At 49.7% G+C, this 19510-nt stretch overlaps 1 protein-coding gene across 1 annotated transcript; it reads left to right on the top strand.

The window, feature by feature from the left end:
* Nucleotides 1-622: 622 nt before the first annotated feature.
* LOC127302987 (uncharacterized) lies at nt 623-19193 on the top strand. Its single transcript, XM_051333723.2, has 9 exons — nt 623-965; nt 1040-1100; nt 1198-1330; nt 1920-2043; nt 2791-2847; nt 2920-3016; nt 8701-8908; nt 18765-18825; nt 18934-19193. The coding sequence occupies exons 1-9, from the start codon at nt 702-704 to the stop codon at nt 18985-18987; spliced, it is 1059 nt and encodes a 352-aa protein (XP_051189683.1). The 5' UTR covers nt 623-701; the 3' UTR covers nt 18988-19193.
* The last annotated feature ends 317 nt before the right edge of the window (nt 19194-19510 follow it).

Here is a 19510-nt window from a genome sequence, read left to right as displayed (position 1 = left end):
CAATTTTACCTCTTGTTTTGTTCCATTTCTTTCGTTATATTGTTTCCGCCACGCGGTCCAGTCAACGCAGAAGCCAACCATCCAACCCGCGCGCGTACGGTCTGGTCCCACCGATCAGGTCAACGGTCAGAGCGAAACATCCCGCAAACCATCGAACGAACCGGTACGAGCGAAGGAAAATAGTCCCACCTCGAAACTTTAGACGAAATCCCACCAGTTTATATACCGAGCCGCCACCATGGTTAGCACCAGCAGCCCAAACGCGCGGAAACGCGGCCCGGGAACGAAGGAACAAGGCCTGGAACTAAATAGAACAAGAGAAACATCCCGCGAGGAACAAAGCGGCTGTCAAATAATTGGGCCGCGAACAAGGCCCAGCTAAGGAAATGCTTCAGCGAAGCGGAGGATAGGGGGCGCGCGGGCGCGAGGGAGGAGGACCCATCTCCTCCGGACAACCCTGCATCCGAAGAGCAATGGTTGCTATGGCCCAACGTCGAGCAAGAGGAGGCACCGAGGAGGCGGCGGGTGCGGAGGCTGAGGAGACGGTGGCGGGCGGAGAGGCGGAGGAGGTGGCGCAGCGACGCCGTCGCCGACGACATCATCCTGTCGCCACACCACGGACAGATTAAGAATCAAGATGGCGATTTTGTTACATCCCTAGAGATTAGATAGGTTCGTCTTCTCCGGCCCACCGTTTCAAAATGCGGCCCATGACGAGCCCACCGTTCCTCTCCCCATCCCCGTCCCGTCTCCTCCGACGCCTCTTCTCCCGCGCCCCTCGCCGCCGGAACCCTACCACCCCGCCGCCCATCGCTCCGCACCTCGGGCGCCGCCTCTCGCTTCTCCTCCCAGCATCCATGTCCTCCTCCAGTACCAGGACACCCCCCGAGTCCGTCGTCGCCGACGCCGATGCCCTCGCTCGCAAGGTCGCCGCCATCCGCGCAGCCGGCGCAGCTAAGCTGCAGGTCCGTTTCCTAGCCAATCTCACCGCCTCTTCTATATCTTGTTACGGTCTAATTAGGGCCTTCCGCTGGTGTAGGTCATTGCCGACTTCGACGGCACGCTCACTCGGTACTGGTACGACGGCTCCCGCGGCCAGAGTATGCTCCTCATTTCTGCTAATTTTGCTTCGGACATGGAAGCTTGATGGCGGGGTTGAAGTGTTCTGATGGTATGTGTGTGTATCTGTGGTCGTAGCTAGCCATGGGCTGCTGAAGCAGGGGAACGAAGAGTTCGACGCCAAGAGGGATGCGCTGTTCGAGCACTACCACCCCATCGAGATCAACCCCGACATCCCGCTGCCGGAGAAGGCAATCCTCATGGAAGAATGGTAAGCACCGGACACCGGTAGAAAACCTTCCTTCAGTTTATATCCACCTTGCAATGTGGGTCGGATATACCATTTTGTTACGGTGAACCGGTGAACATATTGGTTTACTCATTTCTATTGGTTTAGTACAGACATTTAAATTGGGACCATAACATGGAAAATCATTGTTGTTTAGTTCAGAAGTCTCTTGCTGTCAAGTGATGGTGAATGTACATTGGTCATTCTATATAGCGTAGCTTCCTTGTGAGTTGTTACCCACATAGTTCATAAGGTATATTAGCTTATCGTATCCTTGTTGCATACTATTTTGAATTCTCGCTATTAGTTAGCAGAAGCCAATTCATGTGCCATCAGTTTCACAAATAATTCTATAAGAAAAGCACAAATAAGTTATATGTATTTCTATCTATATATACGACACCGTTTACAACAGAAATGAAAATGTTTCTTATGGTAGTTTTCTTGATGCTTTGTGTTCATGCCATTCATCAGCTGCCTAGGATTACCCCTGCTTTCACTTTTGAATATAATATACATCTCAATTAGATAGTAAGTGTACCTTATGCTCTGATGTCATTACTTGCTACAGGTGGGGGAAGACTCATGCTCTTCTTATTGAAGGGGGGCTCACACAAGAAGCTATAAAGAAATCGGTGGCCGATGCTGCAATTGCTTTTCGAGATGGAGTGGTGGAACTGTTTGAGTTATTGGAGGTTTTATTTTCTTTTCTCATGTTCGCTTAGCAGTTCAAGTTTTCTGACAAAGGGGGATAAGCATTCGGATCGTGTGTAGTAACTTTTTTCCCTGGTTATTTTGGTACTGATTAAGCCCTGGTAGGTACCTATATTATTGTGTTTCATCACTTTTTTAATTTGGTTTCTATCCCCGTGATGGATTTGTCAAATAGGAAGGCACCCAATATTACTCCCGTTTGTAAAGCATTTGGGTGACCATTTTGGTTTTTTTTTTTGTAGAGCTCATAATTGCTTGAGCATGTGTTTGCTGATCAAAAAAAGATTTATAGTCTGCGTTTGTGCTTCTGGAATTCATCTTCTTCTCATGTTTCATCAAGTTTGACTTCAAATTTGAGAAGTAAGCTAGTCATCCTGGTCAAGCTATTCCAAGCATTTAATAATCCCAACAGCATAATGGGAACATTCATATAAAAATAAGAGATCTGAAATTATGATTATGTTATATATGTTTCCTTGGTGTGCTTCTTGTTTTTTTACCTCTTCAGTCTTTTTTACCGGATGAATTATCATATGTTTGTTAGTTTCACATATGTTAGGAATGAAGTGATATTATTAGTAGGTCGAGTTGGCTTACCTGTGATTACAACATTTTCGGGAGATAAAGAACAATTAGTTGCTTTTATGATTATATTCTAGTAAAATCTTATAAATGTCATATTCCATTAAGACGTAAGTGTCTGATAAAGCCTTTAATGTAATTTTCAGGCTAGAGATATTCCAGTGTTGGTATTTTCTGCTGGACTTGCAGACATAATTGAGGAGGTAAGTTCTAAAAAAGAATGGTAATGTTAAAATGAACTTTGTTGCATATGACACTCCTGCTCCCTCTTTTAGGTCTTCCGACAGAAACTCCACCGATCATTCAAAAACATCAAGATTGTGTCCAATAGGATGGTATTTAATGAAGAGGGTCGTCTTGTAGAATTTAAAGGTGATTTTTAATCCATACGAAGTGTTGATGATTCACAAATTGTTTCTACCAAAGGCTAATGCAGGATAAATGTTGATAATGTCCAACTCACAATAGAATTCTAGTTTCATGCAGTTGCCATACACTTAGCAAATTCAATAATTTATGAAAAAAATGTGACATGTGAAATCTCTAAAATTTTGAAGTACGGGATACACTGTTACTTGACTGTATAATTGGACCTTTGTTTAAGATGACCTTTGATTTGTAATTTGTGTATCTCTGTCAATCTTTCCAAACTTGCTTTAACCAATGAATTGCTTGTTTATGTCAAATATGCACTTTGATTATGTTATGACCGGTTTGGTCTACCGCCGGAGGGGGCCCACCGGCCAGGCTTAGTTAGGGGCTTAGCCCAATTAGCAGATTAGGGCTTAGCCCAATTAGCAGATTTCTCTTATATAAGCAAGTTGTAATCGACCAGAATCAAGGAAGCAATAAACATATTTTGTTGCCGACTCCGAGGAGTCGGAGTCCAAACCCTAGCCGCCGCCTCTGCCTAGCGCCGCCGTCCTCCTCCAGCCCGCGCGACGGCGCCCTGCCGCCGTCCCCCTCGCCTCCGCACGCACGCCGCCCCTTCCTTCCCCTACAACTTCCGCCCTAGACCGGGTAGACTTGCTGGTTCTACCAATTTGGTATCAGATTGTCCTCGTTCGGTCATGTCGTCTTCGCCGGCCACCACCACCACAGCCGCGCCGCCCACCCCGCCGCCTCCCGCCCCGCCGCTCTCGCAGCCGCCGCCCTCCACGGGAGCCGCGGCATCCATGGCAGCGCCCTCCGAAGTCGCTCCCCTTCTCTCGCAGCAGGAGGTCTCGACGGCCATCCACGACCTCGCCATCGCGGTCCAAGGCATCCGCCCGTACACGATTGGCACTCGGGGATGACCACACCGCCGCCGCCGGCCCTCAACGCCTACTCGGTCGCGCCGGCGTTCCCGCCTCCCAAGGCGTGCCCGCCCCGCCCCCGGCCTCGCCACCCACACCACCGTGGTCGTCGTGGCAGCCGGCCCCCAGCACCGGGCCCGCCTCGCTGTCCCAGGGCGTCCCCATCCAGCGGGTGCCATTCCCGTCGTCGCCTTCCCGGCTTCCGGCGCGGGTGACCGCGACGGAGCCCCCGCTCGTCTACTCGTCCGCACCGGTGCCTCCTCCCGTCTACACGACCGCAGGGGACCCTCCGAGGCCCTCCTTTCCGGAGCCGGCATACTCGCGCTTTGCGTAGTCTTCCGCTGGCCGCGCGGAGTACCCCGGCCAGGGCGCCGCCGACCCAACCCCCCCACGCTACGCCAAGCTCGGCTTCGCCACGTACGATGGCGTCGAGGACCCCCTCAACTGGCTCAATCAATGCGAGCAGTTCTTTCGAGGGCAGCGCGCCCTCGCCTCGGACCGGATTTGGCTCGCCTCGTACCACCTCCGCGGCGCCGCCCAGACATGGTATTACTCCCTCGAGCAGGACGAGGGCGGCATGCCCCCATGGGACCGCTTCCGCGAGCTCTGCCTTCTACGCTTCGGTTCCCCGATTCGCAGCAGTCGCTTGGCGGAACTCGGGCGTTTGGCCTTCACCACCACGGTTTAGGACTTCGCCGACCGCTTCCAGGCCCTCGCATGCCATGCGCCCGTGGTGAAGGGGCAGCAGCGCGCCGAGCTCTTCATTGGCAGCCTCCCCGTCCACATCCGCGTGGACGTGGAACTCCAGGCCCCGCAGGACCTCCAGACGGCGATGCACTACGCGCGCGCTTATGCGCGTCGCGCCCAGGCGGTTCAGCAGGCACCCCTGGCCCGTGGTGGACGCCCCGCTCGGCCTCCCTCTCTGACCGCGGCCGTCGCCCGCCCCACCCCGCCAGGGCCGGCAAGCCCCGCCCCCGTGGCTACTCGCACGTTCCGTCGACTCACCCCGGTGGAGCAGCTCGAGCGCCGCCGCCTTGGGCTCTGCTTCAACTTCGACGACAACTACACGCCCGGCCACGTGTGCCCGCGCCTCTTCTACCTGGAGACAGTCGACGTAGACGAGGTGGACGCGACACCCGGGACAACCGCCGCGACGGTCGAGCCGGCCGAGCTGACCCCCGCGGCCGCCACGGCCTTCGTCGTCTCCCTGCACGCGCTCGCCGGCATCCGCCACGAGCGCACGATGCTGCTACCGGTCACGATCCACGGCGAGACCCTAGTGGCGTTGTTGGACACGGGCTCCACGCATAACTTCCTCCCCGCCGCCACTATGTGCCGCCTCGCGCTACAGCCGACGGGTGGGGATCACCTACGCGTGACGATGGCCAATGGTGACCGCCTCCACTGCCACGGGTTGGCCCAGCACGTGCCCCTCACCATCGGCGATGAGCACTTCACCATCACGTGCGCCGGCATCGACTTGGGCTGCTTCGACTTCATCCTTGGCATCGACTTTCTGCGGACGCTCGGTCCCATCCTTTGGGACTTCGACGCCCTGACGATGACGTTCTGGCGCCAGGGCCGCCACATCTGTTGGGAGGGCATCGGGGGCGCCGCTCCAGCCCCTCAGCTTCAGCTCGTCTCCGGACGCCGACGCCGAGCACCCCCTCCTGACCCACCTCCTGCAGCAGCACGGCGACATCTTCGAGGAGCCGCAGACTTTGCCGCCCCCACGAGCGTGCGACCACCGTATCCACCTCCTGCCAGGGTCGAGCATCATCAGGATATCCACGTCACCGTTCTCCGCACCGGTGCTGCTTGTGCGCAAATCGGATGGCACGTGGTGCTTCTGCATCGAGTACCGCGCCGTCAACGCCCTGACGCTCAAGGACAAGTTTTCGATCCCGGTGGTCGACGAGCTGTTCGACGAGCTCCACGGGGCGCGGTTCTTCACCAAGCTCGACCTTCGCTCGGGCTATCATCAGGTGCGCATGCACCCGGAGGACATCGCCAAGACGGCGTTCCGGACACATCATGGCCACTTCGAGTTCGTGGTGATGCCCTTCTGCCTCACCAACGCGCCAGCCACCTTTCAGGCCCTGATGAACGACGTCCTCCGCCCATACTTACGCCGTTTTGTGCTGGTTTTCTTTGATGACATTTTGATCTACAACACCTCATGGGCGGAGCACCTGCAGCACATCGCCATCGTCTTCAACGAGCTTCGAGCGCATCGACTTCACCTTAAGCGCTCGAAGTGCTCGTTTGGGACGACCTCGGTGGCCTACCTCGGTCACGTCATCTCCGCCGACGGGGTGGCGATGGATGCGGACAAGGTGGCGGCCGTCGCCGCCTGGCCAACGCCGCACTCCCCGCGCGCCCTACGCGGGTTCCTGGGCCTCGCCGGATACTACCGGAAGTTCATCCGGGATTTTGGCCTCATCGCCTCGCCACTCACGCGCCTGCTGCGGCGTGATGCCTTCGCTTGGGACGACGAGGCTACCGCTGCCTTTGAGGCCCTCAAGGGGGCCCTTACGACGGGCTCCGTCCTCCAGATGCCGGACTTCGACATGCCGTTTATCGTCGACTGCGACGCCTCGGGAGCGGGGTTCGGCGCTGTCCTACACCAGGGCGACGGGCCGCTCGCCTACTTCAGCCGGCCGTTCGCTGCACGTCACCTCAAGCTCGCGGCGTACGAGCAGGAACTCATTGGCTTGGTACAGGCCGTGCGCCACTGGCGACCCTACCTATGGGGGCGCTCGTTCCGCGTGCGCACGGACCACTACAACCTTAAGTTCCTCCTGGACCAGCGACTGTCGACGGTGCCACAGCACCAGTGTGATCAGCAAGCTCTTCGGCTTCGACTTCACGGTGGAGTACCGTCCTGGGCGCCTCAACACCGTGGCCGACGCCCTGTCTCGCCGCGACGCCGACCCGGACGCTGCCGAGGGCGCCTCGGAGGGGCGGCTGCTCTGCATCCGCTCGGGACCCTCCTTCGCCCTCTTCGACCTCATACGTCAGGCTACCATGACCGCACCAGATGCCCAGCTTCTGCGGCAGCAGCTTGTCGCGGGTGAGCTGGACGACCCATGGTGCCTCGTCGACGGGCTCCTTCTCCATGGGCGTCGGGTGTTCGTACCCGACCACGACGACCTCCGTCATCAGGTGCTGAGCTGGCTCACTCCGCGGGCCATGATGGTGTCCAAAAGACCCTCCACCTCCTCCGCGCCGATTTCTACGTCCCTGGCGATCAGGCTATGGTCCAGGATTGGGTGCGTTCGTGCGAGACATGCCAACGCAACAAGACGGAGACTTTGTGACCAGCCGGCGTGTTGCAGCCGCTCGATGTGCCGTCGCAGGTGTGGGCCGACATCTCCATGGACTTCATCGAGGGCCTCCCTAAGGTGGGGGGCAAGTCCGTCATCCTCACGGTGGTCGACCGCTTCTCCAAGTACGCCCACTTCATCCCGCTCGGTCATCCCTACACGCCTCGTCGGTGGCCCGCGCCTTCTTCGACGGCATCGTCCGCCTACACGGGTTTCCCTCATCAATCGTTTGTGATCGGGACCCGGTGTTCACCGGGCATGTGTGGCGGGATCTCTTCCGCATGGCGGGGGTCAAACTCCGGTTCAGCACGGCGTTCCATCCCCAGATAGACGGCCAGTCCGAGGTGGTCAATAAGGTGATCGCCATGTATTTGCGCTGTGTTACGGGTGATCGTCCTCGTGCTTGGGTGGATTGGCTTGCGTGGGCGGAGTTCTGCTACAACACTTCATACCACTTCGCCCTGCACGCCATGCCGTTCGAGGTGGTCTACGGCAGGCCACCTCCACCCATTCTGCCGGTGGACCCGGCGACGGCGCGAACGGAGGCCGCCGGCGCGCTCATCCGTACCAGGGACGAGATGCTCGCCGAGGTGCGGCAGCGTCTCATTCAGGCTCAGCAGATCGCCAAGCATTACTATGACGGCCGCCATCGCGAGGTGGAGTACGCGGTGGGCGAGTGGGTGTGGTTGCGCCTCCTGCACCGCTCCCACCAGTCCCTGGACCCGCGGGCGAAGCGCAAGCTTGGTCCTCGCTATGAGGGGCCCTTCATCATCCTGGAGCGTATTGGGACCCTAGCGTATCGCCTTCAGCTGCCCGCCGGGGCGCGCATTCACGACGTCTTCCATGTGGGGCTGCTGAAGCCCTACCATGGCACGCCGCCGGACGCCACTCCACCACTTCCGCCGACGGCAGATGGCCGCTTGCTTCCCAGCCCGGCCAAGGTGCTGCGAGCCCAGCTGCGTCGTGATGTTTGGCACTTGTTGGTGCAGTGGGAGGGACTTCCGGCTGAGGAGGCGACTTGGGAACCACGTGATGAGTTCTAGCAGCATTATTGAGGACGAGCTGTTTGCGCAGGCGGGGAGAGATGTTATGACCGGTTTGGTCTACCGCCGGAGGAGCCCACCGGCCAGGCTTAGTTAGGGGCTTAGCCCAATTAGCAAATTTCTCTTATATAAGCAAGTTGTAATCGACCACAATCAAGGAAGCAATAAACATATTTTGTTGCCGACTCCTCAAGGAGTCGGAGTCCAAACCCTAGCCGCCGCCTCTGCCTAGCGCCGCCGCCCTCCTCCAGCCCGCGCGACGGCGCTCTCGCCTCCGCACGCACGCCGCCCCTTCCTTCCCCTACAACCTCTGCCCTAGACCGGATAGACTTGCTGGTTCTACCAGATTATCTTCTCATTACCTCATATAAATTAAACGACGTCTAATGCAGGGAAGACAATCCATGTTCTGAACAAAAATGAGCATTCCTTGGACATGGCAGCTCCAGTACACAATAGTCTGGGAGATCCGAATGGATGTACTGATGACTATTCATTGGTGAAAAAGAGGACTAACGTGCTGCTACTTGGAGATCACATTGGGGACCTGGGAATGTCTGATGGTTTAAACTACGAGAACAGGATTGCTGCTGGGTTCCTGTAAGTAACTTCCCCATTAGCCTGTCTTTCGATTGCTTCATTCAAAGTTAGCGGCGACCCAGGAATTACTATTTTTACCATATTAAGAATAACCACACAGGATTTTTATTCCTGTCACATGTATTCGATGGATTTGGTCATTTTTATTCCTGTCACATTTGGACAACTCTCGCTGATACTGAAATTTACTTAGCTACTAGTTGTATGCCCGTGCGTTGCCACGGGTCATCAATATCTGTTCTATGACATGCAAAAATAATACATATAAAGTTTCCGGTGGTACCCAATACCATATTAATCATTATTTCAACATCAATGCCTCTTTTACCGAAGGGAAGCTTTTGCAGTTTGAATCCATCCGCGGCACATATGTATCAAGTATTCAAGGAAAATCCTTTTCTTTTCAAAAAGAATAGAAGAATATCTAATATGGCAGCATATTTAATATTCCAAGGAAAGATTGTCAGCCCGATACCTCTCACTAAAATACCTGAGAGAATCCACCATTGGCCCTAAACATTCTAAGTGTTATACAACTCACACCAGCCTATGAGCATTTTTTCCTACCAATTTATTTTACTCTGTAGTAAAAAGTTGTCATAGAACTTGTTTTAATTAACATCAGCAGGGTATTGCTCCTCTTCGCTGCAGAGTGGTGGCCTAGCTCTGAAAGATGTGTGCAACTCACCTTTTGATCGTTTCCCCAGCTTCGCTATTATTAATGTATACTACTCGTGCAACCATATTAGATCATATATGTGCTGCCCTTTTGCTGCTAAAAATTATGCCCCCAAAATTATTACCTGGCTTGTAAACGAGCCACAATTTCTCTGGCCACAGTTATGTGCTAATCAATCATGTCATGTAATATCAGATCAATGGCAGATGCTTTCAAAGTTCAAGGTACTAAGTTTTCTGAGAAAATGCGTGCACTATTTCCACTTTAACTCTCTTGTAACATCGCTACTAAAATTAAGAACTAAAAAGTTACATATTTCTTGCCCGAATATATCAACAAAGATAAATTTTGAAATTAATTGGTTCTAGTTGCGAAGATAACTTAGATTGAAAAGGCTCCAAACATGTTACATACCACTCAAGGCCGACCGTTGTTGTTGCACATAATAGAGAGATAATCCCATGCCACCAGCCTCCATGCTTAGGTAGCTCTGAACCACCACTATCAGCATCACCAACAACAGTAAACGCGCTAGCAGTGCTGCTGTAATTAGCTAGCCAAGACGGAGGCTGAGCTAGGTTACACGTGTAAATATGCCAAATGGATGCATATCACACTGATTGATCCTATCTCAGCTTATTTTGAGTGCAGGAACTGTGGTGCAATAAGTAATTCTTTGAGTTACTTTTAGCATCTTCAAGCGTCATTGTCTCCCAACACATAGCACTCTTGGCATGTGATTTTTCTACAGAAAATTAATTTATAAGTTCATCTATGCTCGCAATGATCTAAAAAGGAACCATTCATATGAAAGGAATAGTGTGTCCACATATAGGCCTGGACACGAGCTGGCTCGGTCCAGCTCGGCGCGAGCCTTCAAAAGCCAAAGCTCGGTCTGGATATGCCGAGCCTGAGCCAGCTAGCCGGAAAACTGAGCTCGGCCCGAGCTTTCCTCCAACTCGGTCCAGCTCGGTGCGGCTCGCGAGCTGGGCGGGGATGAGTCACTGACGGGTGGGTCCTCTTCTACGGCAGCTGCAGTTCGGTCGTCGTCGTCGTCGGCGACCTCCTGTGGCGGCGGCGCACGAGATGGATCGGCATTGCGGCGCGGCTGGACGACGCTGTCCAGGCGTCGTAAGTGTCGGTTAAAACTAAAATGTAGCATAATTTGACCTAAATGGGCTATGTTCAACGGACACATCAGAGGCAACGATGGACATTCCAGAGGCAACAGTTCAGCAGCAACGTCTCTTCCAACCAGGACCACCTACAGGATGTTGGAAGTACGAGTAGCCCTGTTGGAAGTACGAGCAGCCCTATCAGAAGGGTGCGATACTGCGATATTTGTGATCTGCAGCACGGCAGCAACAGAGAAATCAAAAAAGAACTAACAAGACCAAAATATAATAATAAGTAGCATAATCTTAGGCATATATCCAGCAGGTAATAGCACACCCGGCAGTCCCAACAGCCCATCACAGATTCAAGTCTTCGGATGACAAAGCTCTTGTAGAGAAATGGGCTGTGTTGCAACCATAACGACCTGTGTTGCTTTTATACAATTGCTTGGGTTCGAACCTAAATAACCAAAGGTTAACCTGTAGGAATTTCGTTATATCTAGTTGCCAGTAGGTAGACGGTTGCCTCTGGGTTTGTCAAGGTTGCCATCAACCAGAACCTACCTACTTAATGGCCACTAGAACCTACCTAGAGACAACCATCTACCTAATGGCAACTAGAACCTACCTAGAGACAACCATCTACCTAACGGCAACTAGAACCTACCTAGAGACAACCATCTCGCGGGTAGCGCGGGAGCAGGACGGCGAGGTCGACACTGCAGCCGGAGAGGGACAGGTTCTCGAGCGCATGGAACTGGACGGACGGAGCCTGCGCCCTCTTCTGCTTGGGGAGCTTGAGGCGGATGAACTCGGGCTCTACCACAACCGCGGGCCTGATCGGGGCGTCCTACCTTGCCGTCGGACAGGGCCTCCGGTGACTACGTCATCGTCATCAGCCAAGCTCACCGGCGCACGCAAGCTGTACCTCCTACTACTCCTCAATTCCCCCCTATATCTTCTGCAATGAAGACACGGAGCCAAGGAAGAAGGAGAGAGAATACAGATCGGGAGCGGGGAACCAAAAGGCTACGACACCACCGGCGGCCACGGTAATTCTTCCAACCCTGCTCCATCCTCCTCTCGATCTCCCCCTGTAATGAGGGTACGACACCACCGGCGGCCACGGTAGGCTAGCCAAAGAACTGGCAGCGGCGGGCACAGAGTAGTGATTATGGGTATTCAGAGTTAGTAAAGAAACCAATGTTCAGTGAAGCGATGGGCTAGCTAGATTTGTTGGGCTAGGTGGGATGAATACTAGTACGTGATTGCAGTAAACACCAAGCTTTGTGGCACTTGTTGCACAGCCTGCTGGATTCAATTCTACTTAACTCCATTACCATTTGGACGATATAGCAGTTTGCTCTAAATAAACGGCCATTTGTTTCACTTCTGCCTCGGGCTGTTATCTAAAAAGAAGGCTTCATCTCTCTGAATCTTGTCGATACAATTTAGATCAGTAATTAACAATACATTTGTGTTTGGTGCAACAAAGTCTGGTGTTAGCTGCCAATAATTAACCCTGAAACAAGATTAATCAGGGCATTTGGGCTATTTGCAACTGATTATACAAAAATGTGTGTTTGCTGCGATTTTGTTTCTGGGTTTTGTCCAACAAGTTCCACAAAGCGTGGTGTTACCTGCAATTTTCTCATGCATCTATAAGCTCTTTTTCTTGAAGTCTGCAGCTGAAGAAACATAAGTCAGGGAGTGTGGCCTCCTGTTGTTCCAACAACAAAGAGGTTTGTTCCTTGTCCATTCACTGCACAAAACTTTAAGCCCCTTTCTTCTTTTTGGGTTACTATGTTTCATCTTAGATATGTTTCATATTACCCTTTCTTCTTTTGGATTGCAATAAGAAAACTATACTTAATGTGATTTTTCCATAATGGATTACAGCAAAGATGTCAGGAGCAAGACATGTATGGACAACCGAAGAACACAACTATATGGTGGAATTGATGAGGGACCCTCAGACCCCACGGCTGACGGGGTATATCTTCTCAAACAACCCACAAAGTTTTACAGACCTGGCATAGAAGCCCAAATGTTCAACGATATGCTACATACGACACACTCGCCAGAGGAAGCAGACACAGCTGCCCAAGATAAAGAGCTACTGCAACTTAGGTGCTGGTGTTGTCTGGGGAGATCATAAACGAGTACTTATTAGCCGGAACAGCACTCGACCTTCAACTGAAACGCGATTGCTTCATCACATCTGCCAGAGAGCCGCCTAGCTCTTTTTCCCACTTTCTGTATGCATCAACATCCAACGTCAATCCATCCAGTCTGTCTCGATAATACCGCAACAAGTTTGTGATATGTTCAGGCAAAACCGGATTAGTCAAACAAGTTTTGCCTTGGCTGGGCTGATCCGGTTTTGCCTGAACATATCACAAACTTGTTGCGGTATTATCGAGACAGAGTGGATGGATTGACGTTGGAGGTTGATGCATACATAAAGTGGGAAAAAGTGCTAGGCGGCTCTCTCTGGCAGATGTGATGAAGCAATTGCGTTTCAGTTGAAGGTCGAGTGCTGTTCCGGCTAATAAGTACTCGTTTATGATCTCTCCCAGACAACACCAGCACCTAAGTTGCAGTAGCTCTTTATCTTGGGCAGCTGTGTCTGCTTCCTCTGGCGAGTGTGCCGTATGTAGCATATCGTTGAACATTTGGGCTTCTATGCTAGGTCTGTAAAACTTTGTGGGTTGTTTGAGAAGATATACCCCGTCAGCCGTGGGGTCTGAGGGTCCCTCATCAATTCCACCATATAGTTGTGTTCTACGGTTGTCCATACATGTCTTGCTCCTGACATCTTTGTTGTAATCCACTATGGAAAAATCACAGTAAGTATAGTTTTCTTATTGCAATCCAAAAGAAGAAAGGGTAATATGAAACATATCTAAGATGAAACATATTAACCCAAAAAGAAGAAAGGGCTTAAAGTTTTGTGCAGTGAATGAACAAGGAACAAACCTCTTTGTTGTTGGAACAACATGAGGCCACACTCCCTGACTTATGTTTCTTCAGCTGCAGATTTAAAGAAAAAGAGCTTATAGATGCATGAGAAAATTGCAGGTAACACCACGCTTTGTGGAACTTGTTGGACAAAACCCAGAAACAAAATCGCAGCAAACACACATTTTTGTATAATCAGTTGCAAATAGCCCAAATGCCCTGATTAATCTTGTTTCAGGGTTAATTATTGGCAGCTAACACCAGACTTTGTTGCACCAAACACAAATGTATTGTTAATTACTGATCTAAATTGTATCGACAAGATTTAGAGAGATGAAGTCTTCTTTTTAGATAACAACCCGAGGCAGAAGTGAAACAAATGGCCGTTTATTTAGAGCAAACTGCTATATCGTCCAAATGGTAATGGAGTTAAGTAGAATTGAATCCAGCAGGCTGTGCAACAAGTGCCACAAACCTTGGTGTTTACTGCAATCACGTACTAGTATTCATCCCACCTAGCCCAACAAATCTAGCTAGCCCATCGCTTCAAGCTCCCCAACATCCTTCTGATAGGGCTGCTCGTACTTCCAACATCCTGTAGGTGGTCCTGGTTGGAAGAGATGTTGTTGCTGAACTGTTGCCTCTGGAATGTCCATCGTTGCCTCTGATGTGTCCGTTGAACATAGCCCATTTAGGTCAAATTATGCTACATTTTAGTTTTAACCGACACTTATGACGCCTGGACAGCGTCGTCCAAGCCGCGCCACAATGCCGATCCATCTCGTGCGCCACCGCCACAGGAGGTCGCCGACGATGACCGAACTGAGCTGCCGTAGAAGAGGACCCACCCGTCAGTGACTCATCCCCGCCCAGCTCGCGAGCCGCACCGAGCTGGACCGAGTTGGAGGAAAGCTCGGGCCGAGCTCAGTTTTCCGGCTCGCCGGTGGCGACGAGCTGGCTCAGGCTCGGCATATCCAGACCGAGCTTTGGCTTTTGAAGGCTCGCGCCGAGTTGGACCGAGCCAGCTCGTGTCCAAGCCTATCCACATATACGAGAGTATATTAGTAATGCATGCCAATTAACATGTGTAGGCTGGCCTTTAACTTTCTCTTTTTATAAATATTTGTCCGGTCTTTAATTTTCATGGATTGTTTACTTGATGCATTATTCCAAAATCCTATGAATTTTAAGTACTGTAAGTTAATTATATGAACATAGGTGATCCGAGAAGAAAAAATCATAATAAAGATAGTGTTATATAGAAAATCTTGTAAGCACATATGCAAAGAAATTCACAAACGTGTAGAGAAGAAAAATGTCAAACACTAATTTATAAGCTTCTCTACACAATGTCTGTTAGCACTAATCGTGTCATGATGTATCTGCATATTTACTTTTCTTTGTTATGCATGTAACTTAGATGGTCTAGGGAGTATCTAGTCGTTGAAGCTTCGATGAGGTGCGTCAATGAGGCGAGATGCCGGGCTGCCAGGAGGTGCGGCAAGCAAGGCGAGATGCCAATAGCAGAGTGAAGCTGCAGCGCTGTGCGAAGCGGCATGGTCGTGTGAAGTGGCAATGCATGAGGCCGGACCTAGTTCGGCTGGACCATGAGTTAGGAGCCGAGAGAATTGGTGAGTGTGTTAGTGCATGCATCACTTTGTTAGCTGAACGAACAAGTCAGGAGGAGCTGCACAAGTAGTGGGCGTGACCGTGCATGTAGCTAGTATTCAGTTAGTACGTGGTGTTAGTGCCTAGCGTGGCTCAGTCTATTTAAGGTTGTAAAGCATGTTTATTAGGTAATGAGAAGAGAAGTGAAAATGTAGCATTTGATGGTACCAAGGGAGACAGACACGGCAAAGCTTGTTCTTCTTCCCTTGGCTGTGTGTGTGCGTGTGTCCTAGGTGATAGAGACAAAAGTGAGATTAGAATTCAGAGGTGAAGAAGAGAGACACGAGAGTTACAGGAAGAAGAAGATAGGGGCTGAGAGATTCAGCCCCAACACTGTCTATTTGGTAGAAAGAAAATGTCAAACATCAAAAGACTGTTGTTGGCAGAATACACGGTAAAGTGAAATATATGGTCGGCAGTACAACCTGTATTTGCTCAAACTGGATAATCAAAGGCAAATTCAGATGGTAACGTACCAGCGGAGAAAATTTAGTGAAAGCCAGTCCTCTAGGTACTTACTGTAGTGTTCATGCTGCTCAACTTTTTCTCAACTTCAACTTGTGGAGTAGGTCTGCATAGCAAGACAGTGAACAAGTCAGCAAGTGCTTGATGTTTGCAGAAGCAGTAAGACTTGCATAGGTATTCATGGGGCATCATGCAAATTAATATGTTGAGTTGCTGACAATCAGCAGCCGAACAACACACTTTTTTACCAGGTAAAATTGTAAATAATTTTCAACTAAAATTGATGTTTAATTCTATTGTACCAGATTCAAGTATACTTATAAAGGAACAAGAACCACATTTCAAATATAGCTGATGAGACCAATAAGAAACAACCATCACACAATACCGCAGAATCCATGGGAAAATGATGGCTAGATCTTACTGGACATACCTTTGAAGGCCTGTAGATGTGCATCTTTTACTTCACAGAACATTTCATATGCTTCTTGAAGTTTGGTGTACTCTTCGTTCAATGAACTTTCACACTGCTAGCAATGCAAATTACATGTCATCTTTCAGTTTTATGTAAATTAGTAAATTAATTGAGGAACTGTAAGAATTTTGCGTGAATACCTCTTTGGAAGTGTTTGACAGTACTTTCAGCAAATGTGTGCCTGCACATGAAAATAAAACACCGAGCCTACATCCTAAATTAATATGAACATTTACTTTTCAGTAATCAGATCAGGTGTAAGGCATAATTGTTCTTGCAAAGAGACAACTGGTAACTATGAGTACTATTCATAGTTCACACGCGGTTACCTTTCCTTCTCAGCATAGTCTGTTGCACCACTGTAAGGTTGAGAAAAGTGAAAAAAAAGCAGCAAGGTTATGCGCTTCAAACTTCACAATTTGTGTAGTACCATAGAAAACACAAAGAGTTTCTGGATTTAACAAATCATGTATCGCATGAACAAATTCAAAACCAGCAACTGTTGCACAGGCTGACCTGAGTCTCATATAATAACTGTTATGAAGTAACAGAGTTCAGTATGAACTGGTGAATTTTTATAGCATGCCAAATGGAAAATCGACTCGCTGAAAACTAAGCTGTACTTGACATCAAAATACATAGCCCACTAAATCGTAACATCATTGCTCGAATGCAAAATCCGACAGGCATCACCAAACGAATCTAGGTCACAGATTCAGCCGACAACATAGATGGCACAATAGAAAGTGCCAAACTATAATTCACTACAAGTCTACAGACAAAACCGTCAGCACGAAATTGGACTGAAAGAAGCTGTCAGATTAGCACACACATATTAGGCTACTTTTTTTAACGCTAGCACAAACAATTTCGGAGGTGAACACCAAGAAAATAGTTACCAGCACCTGGCGATAAACTTCTTGCACATCTTCTGTCCATCCTGGATTTCTCCGCCCTTGATCAGCCGTAGAAGGCCCACCATCTCCCTCAAATCGCTGCATCGGCCACAAAATGAACCCGCGCAAAGAAATTAAAATTTAGACAAGTAAAATCGAAGGAGAAAGTTTCGGACGTTCAACGGGAAGCGATGTAGAATATAGGGGACTTTCTCCCTTGTCGTCATGCTTCTCACCACATCAACACTCGGTCGACGACAAACACGACGCTGAAGATCAAGACGAAGGAGAGGCGAGTCCCCAACTCGAGCTTCATCGGGAGCGCGGGCTGAAGAGCGCACTAGCAGAGCCCTCTTTGTCGACCTATGCGACGGCGTGACATCACAATGGAGGAGGACGATGGGAGCAAGGACGTGGGTCCTAGAGGGTGTGGTCACCGTCGCCGCCTCAGAGCGCGCCTGGGTGAGGCCCGACTCTCCAAGATGCACGTCCCCGCTGGACCAGGAGATGCATCTGGCCCCCGTCCCATATCCAGTCTGGAACAAACTCCTCTTTTCCAGAATCGGAATTCGGGACGGAGAGGCCAAAGAGAAGATGAGCTGAGAGGGGAGAAGAGCACGATTCATCTACCGCCGGCCAGCGATCTAAGGCTCCTCTACGATGGCGGCAAGGAGCTGGTGCAACTGCGGGCGCTCTGAAACTCCCAGGCGGCGACCGTGGGCGGAGAGCGTGTGTGATTGTGGGCGGAGAGTAAAGTCGTGATTGTGCGGGATTGGCAACAAATATCTGATGATATCATTCTTTGTATGGCTTGCCTTATTACGGATGTACAGAAAGGAAATACTATTATGGCAATTTGATTGAGAATCGCTTTGATTCCATATATCATAAGCGGGGAGTAGTGGAAAAATGATCGGACGAAGCGGAGACTGTGAGATCAGATTGAACGGACATGATGACTCCAATGACGACCATCAAAGTGCGTGGAGTGTCAAACGACCAACTCCTATTTAATAGTAAAGATTGCGATGGACCGAGTAAATTACTAAACATCACTAGGTTATATGCATTTTTTTTCTGGTGTATCTTATTTTTCTATTGTAGGTTCCTAAGGGCAAATTCTAGCTTAAATTATCCTCAATTTTCTTTAGCCATGACATAGTTCCCAAATTTTCTGCTGAACTTTTGCCCATTTGTGTTTTGACTATTTTATCTCAAAGTAGCTTATTCTGTTGACGGAAATGTGATTCGGTGTGTGAACTTAGTTACATATTTGTAGAGTTAGATACTTTGCAAGCTCTGTTATACTGTTTAAGTTTATCTATGGAGAATCTTGGACATGAAATTTCTGTCTTCTCTTGTAAAGTTTCTTCGGGGTAATATTAAAGGTGAGCAATCACAGGAAGCACATGTTTTTTTTACTGTTTTCCTTTAATCAATGCAAACCAAAATTTGATCACATGAGACTTTCATGTGACTAATCAACATTAAGATAAAAAAAATTCAAACCCATTTTAGGAAGCAAGCCCCTCTGTTTGATATCTTATCCAGGTTCCTACAGAATTATGTATCAGCTGATAAAGAACTGGTTTTGCAGGAATACTAACATCGAGAAATCTCTGAAAGATTACTCAGAGGCATTTGACATTGTGTATCTGGTGAGTATGATTTAGTACAGTACAATTAGTTTCAGTTATCATGGTTATATACCGGATCCAGTGCCCAGTTCTTACGTCGTATTCCTTCAATGATTGAAATGAATGCAGAATGACGCGCCAATGTGGGGAGTTGCTGAGCTTGTGTCTGATCTGTGTCCTTAGTCGAGTCATTTTTAGCTGAACCTAGCAGCTGTCTGTCTGGTCCTACTCACCCTGAAACCTGGGGTGTTTTATACCCAGAACGTGCTAACTTGCTAAGCTTGCTTCATGAGAAGCATTTGTACAGCTAGACGGCAGCCTGTGCCCAGTGATTATGATGCACCTAATTCCCAGGCATGCCAATTGAATTTGAAATGCCATGATTTTCTCGTGTACTCTCTAATCAAATGAGCTAAGGCAGCAGTTCAGTTTTCTGCTAATTAATTTGCATCATCAAATGAATCTGATGGTTCTTGATGCCCATGTTACTCGACAAGAGGTCGTAGTCTAAGTATATCATTATGCCAGCTTTAACCCAGGCCCAGGAAACATTGTGAATGGGACATTTGAATAAAGAGACGTGTATATTATTATGCCAGCTTAACCCCAGAAACATTGTGAAGGGGACATTCGAATAAAGAGACATGTAAAACAAGGGGAAAATAAAAATTATACTCCTTGTCCTTGCGCAACACATGCATCGTGG

Source organism: Lolium perenne, chromosome 4 (assembly GCF_019359855.2).
Source record: "Lolium perenne isolate Kyuss_39 chromosome 4, Kyuss_2.0, whole genome shotgun sequence".
NCBI lineage: Eukaryota > Viridiplantae > Streptophyta > Magnoliopsida > Poales > Poaceae > Lolium > Lolium perenne.
This window is presented reverse-complemented; position numbering and strand designations above follow the sequence as displayed.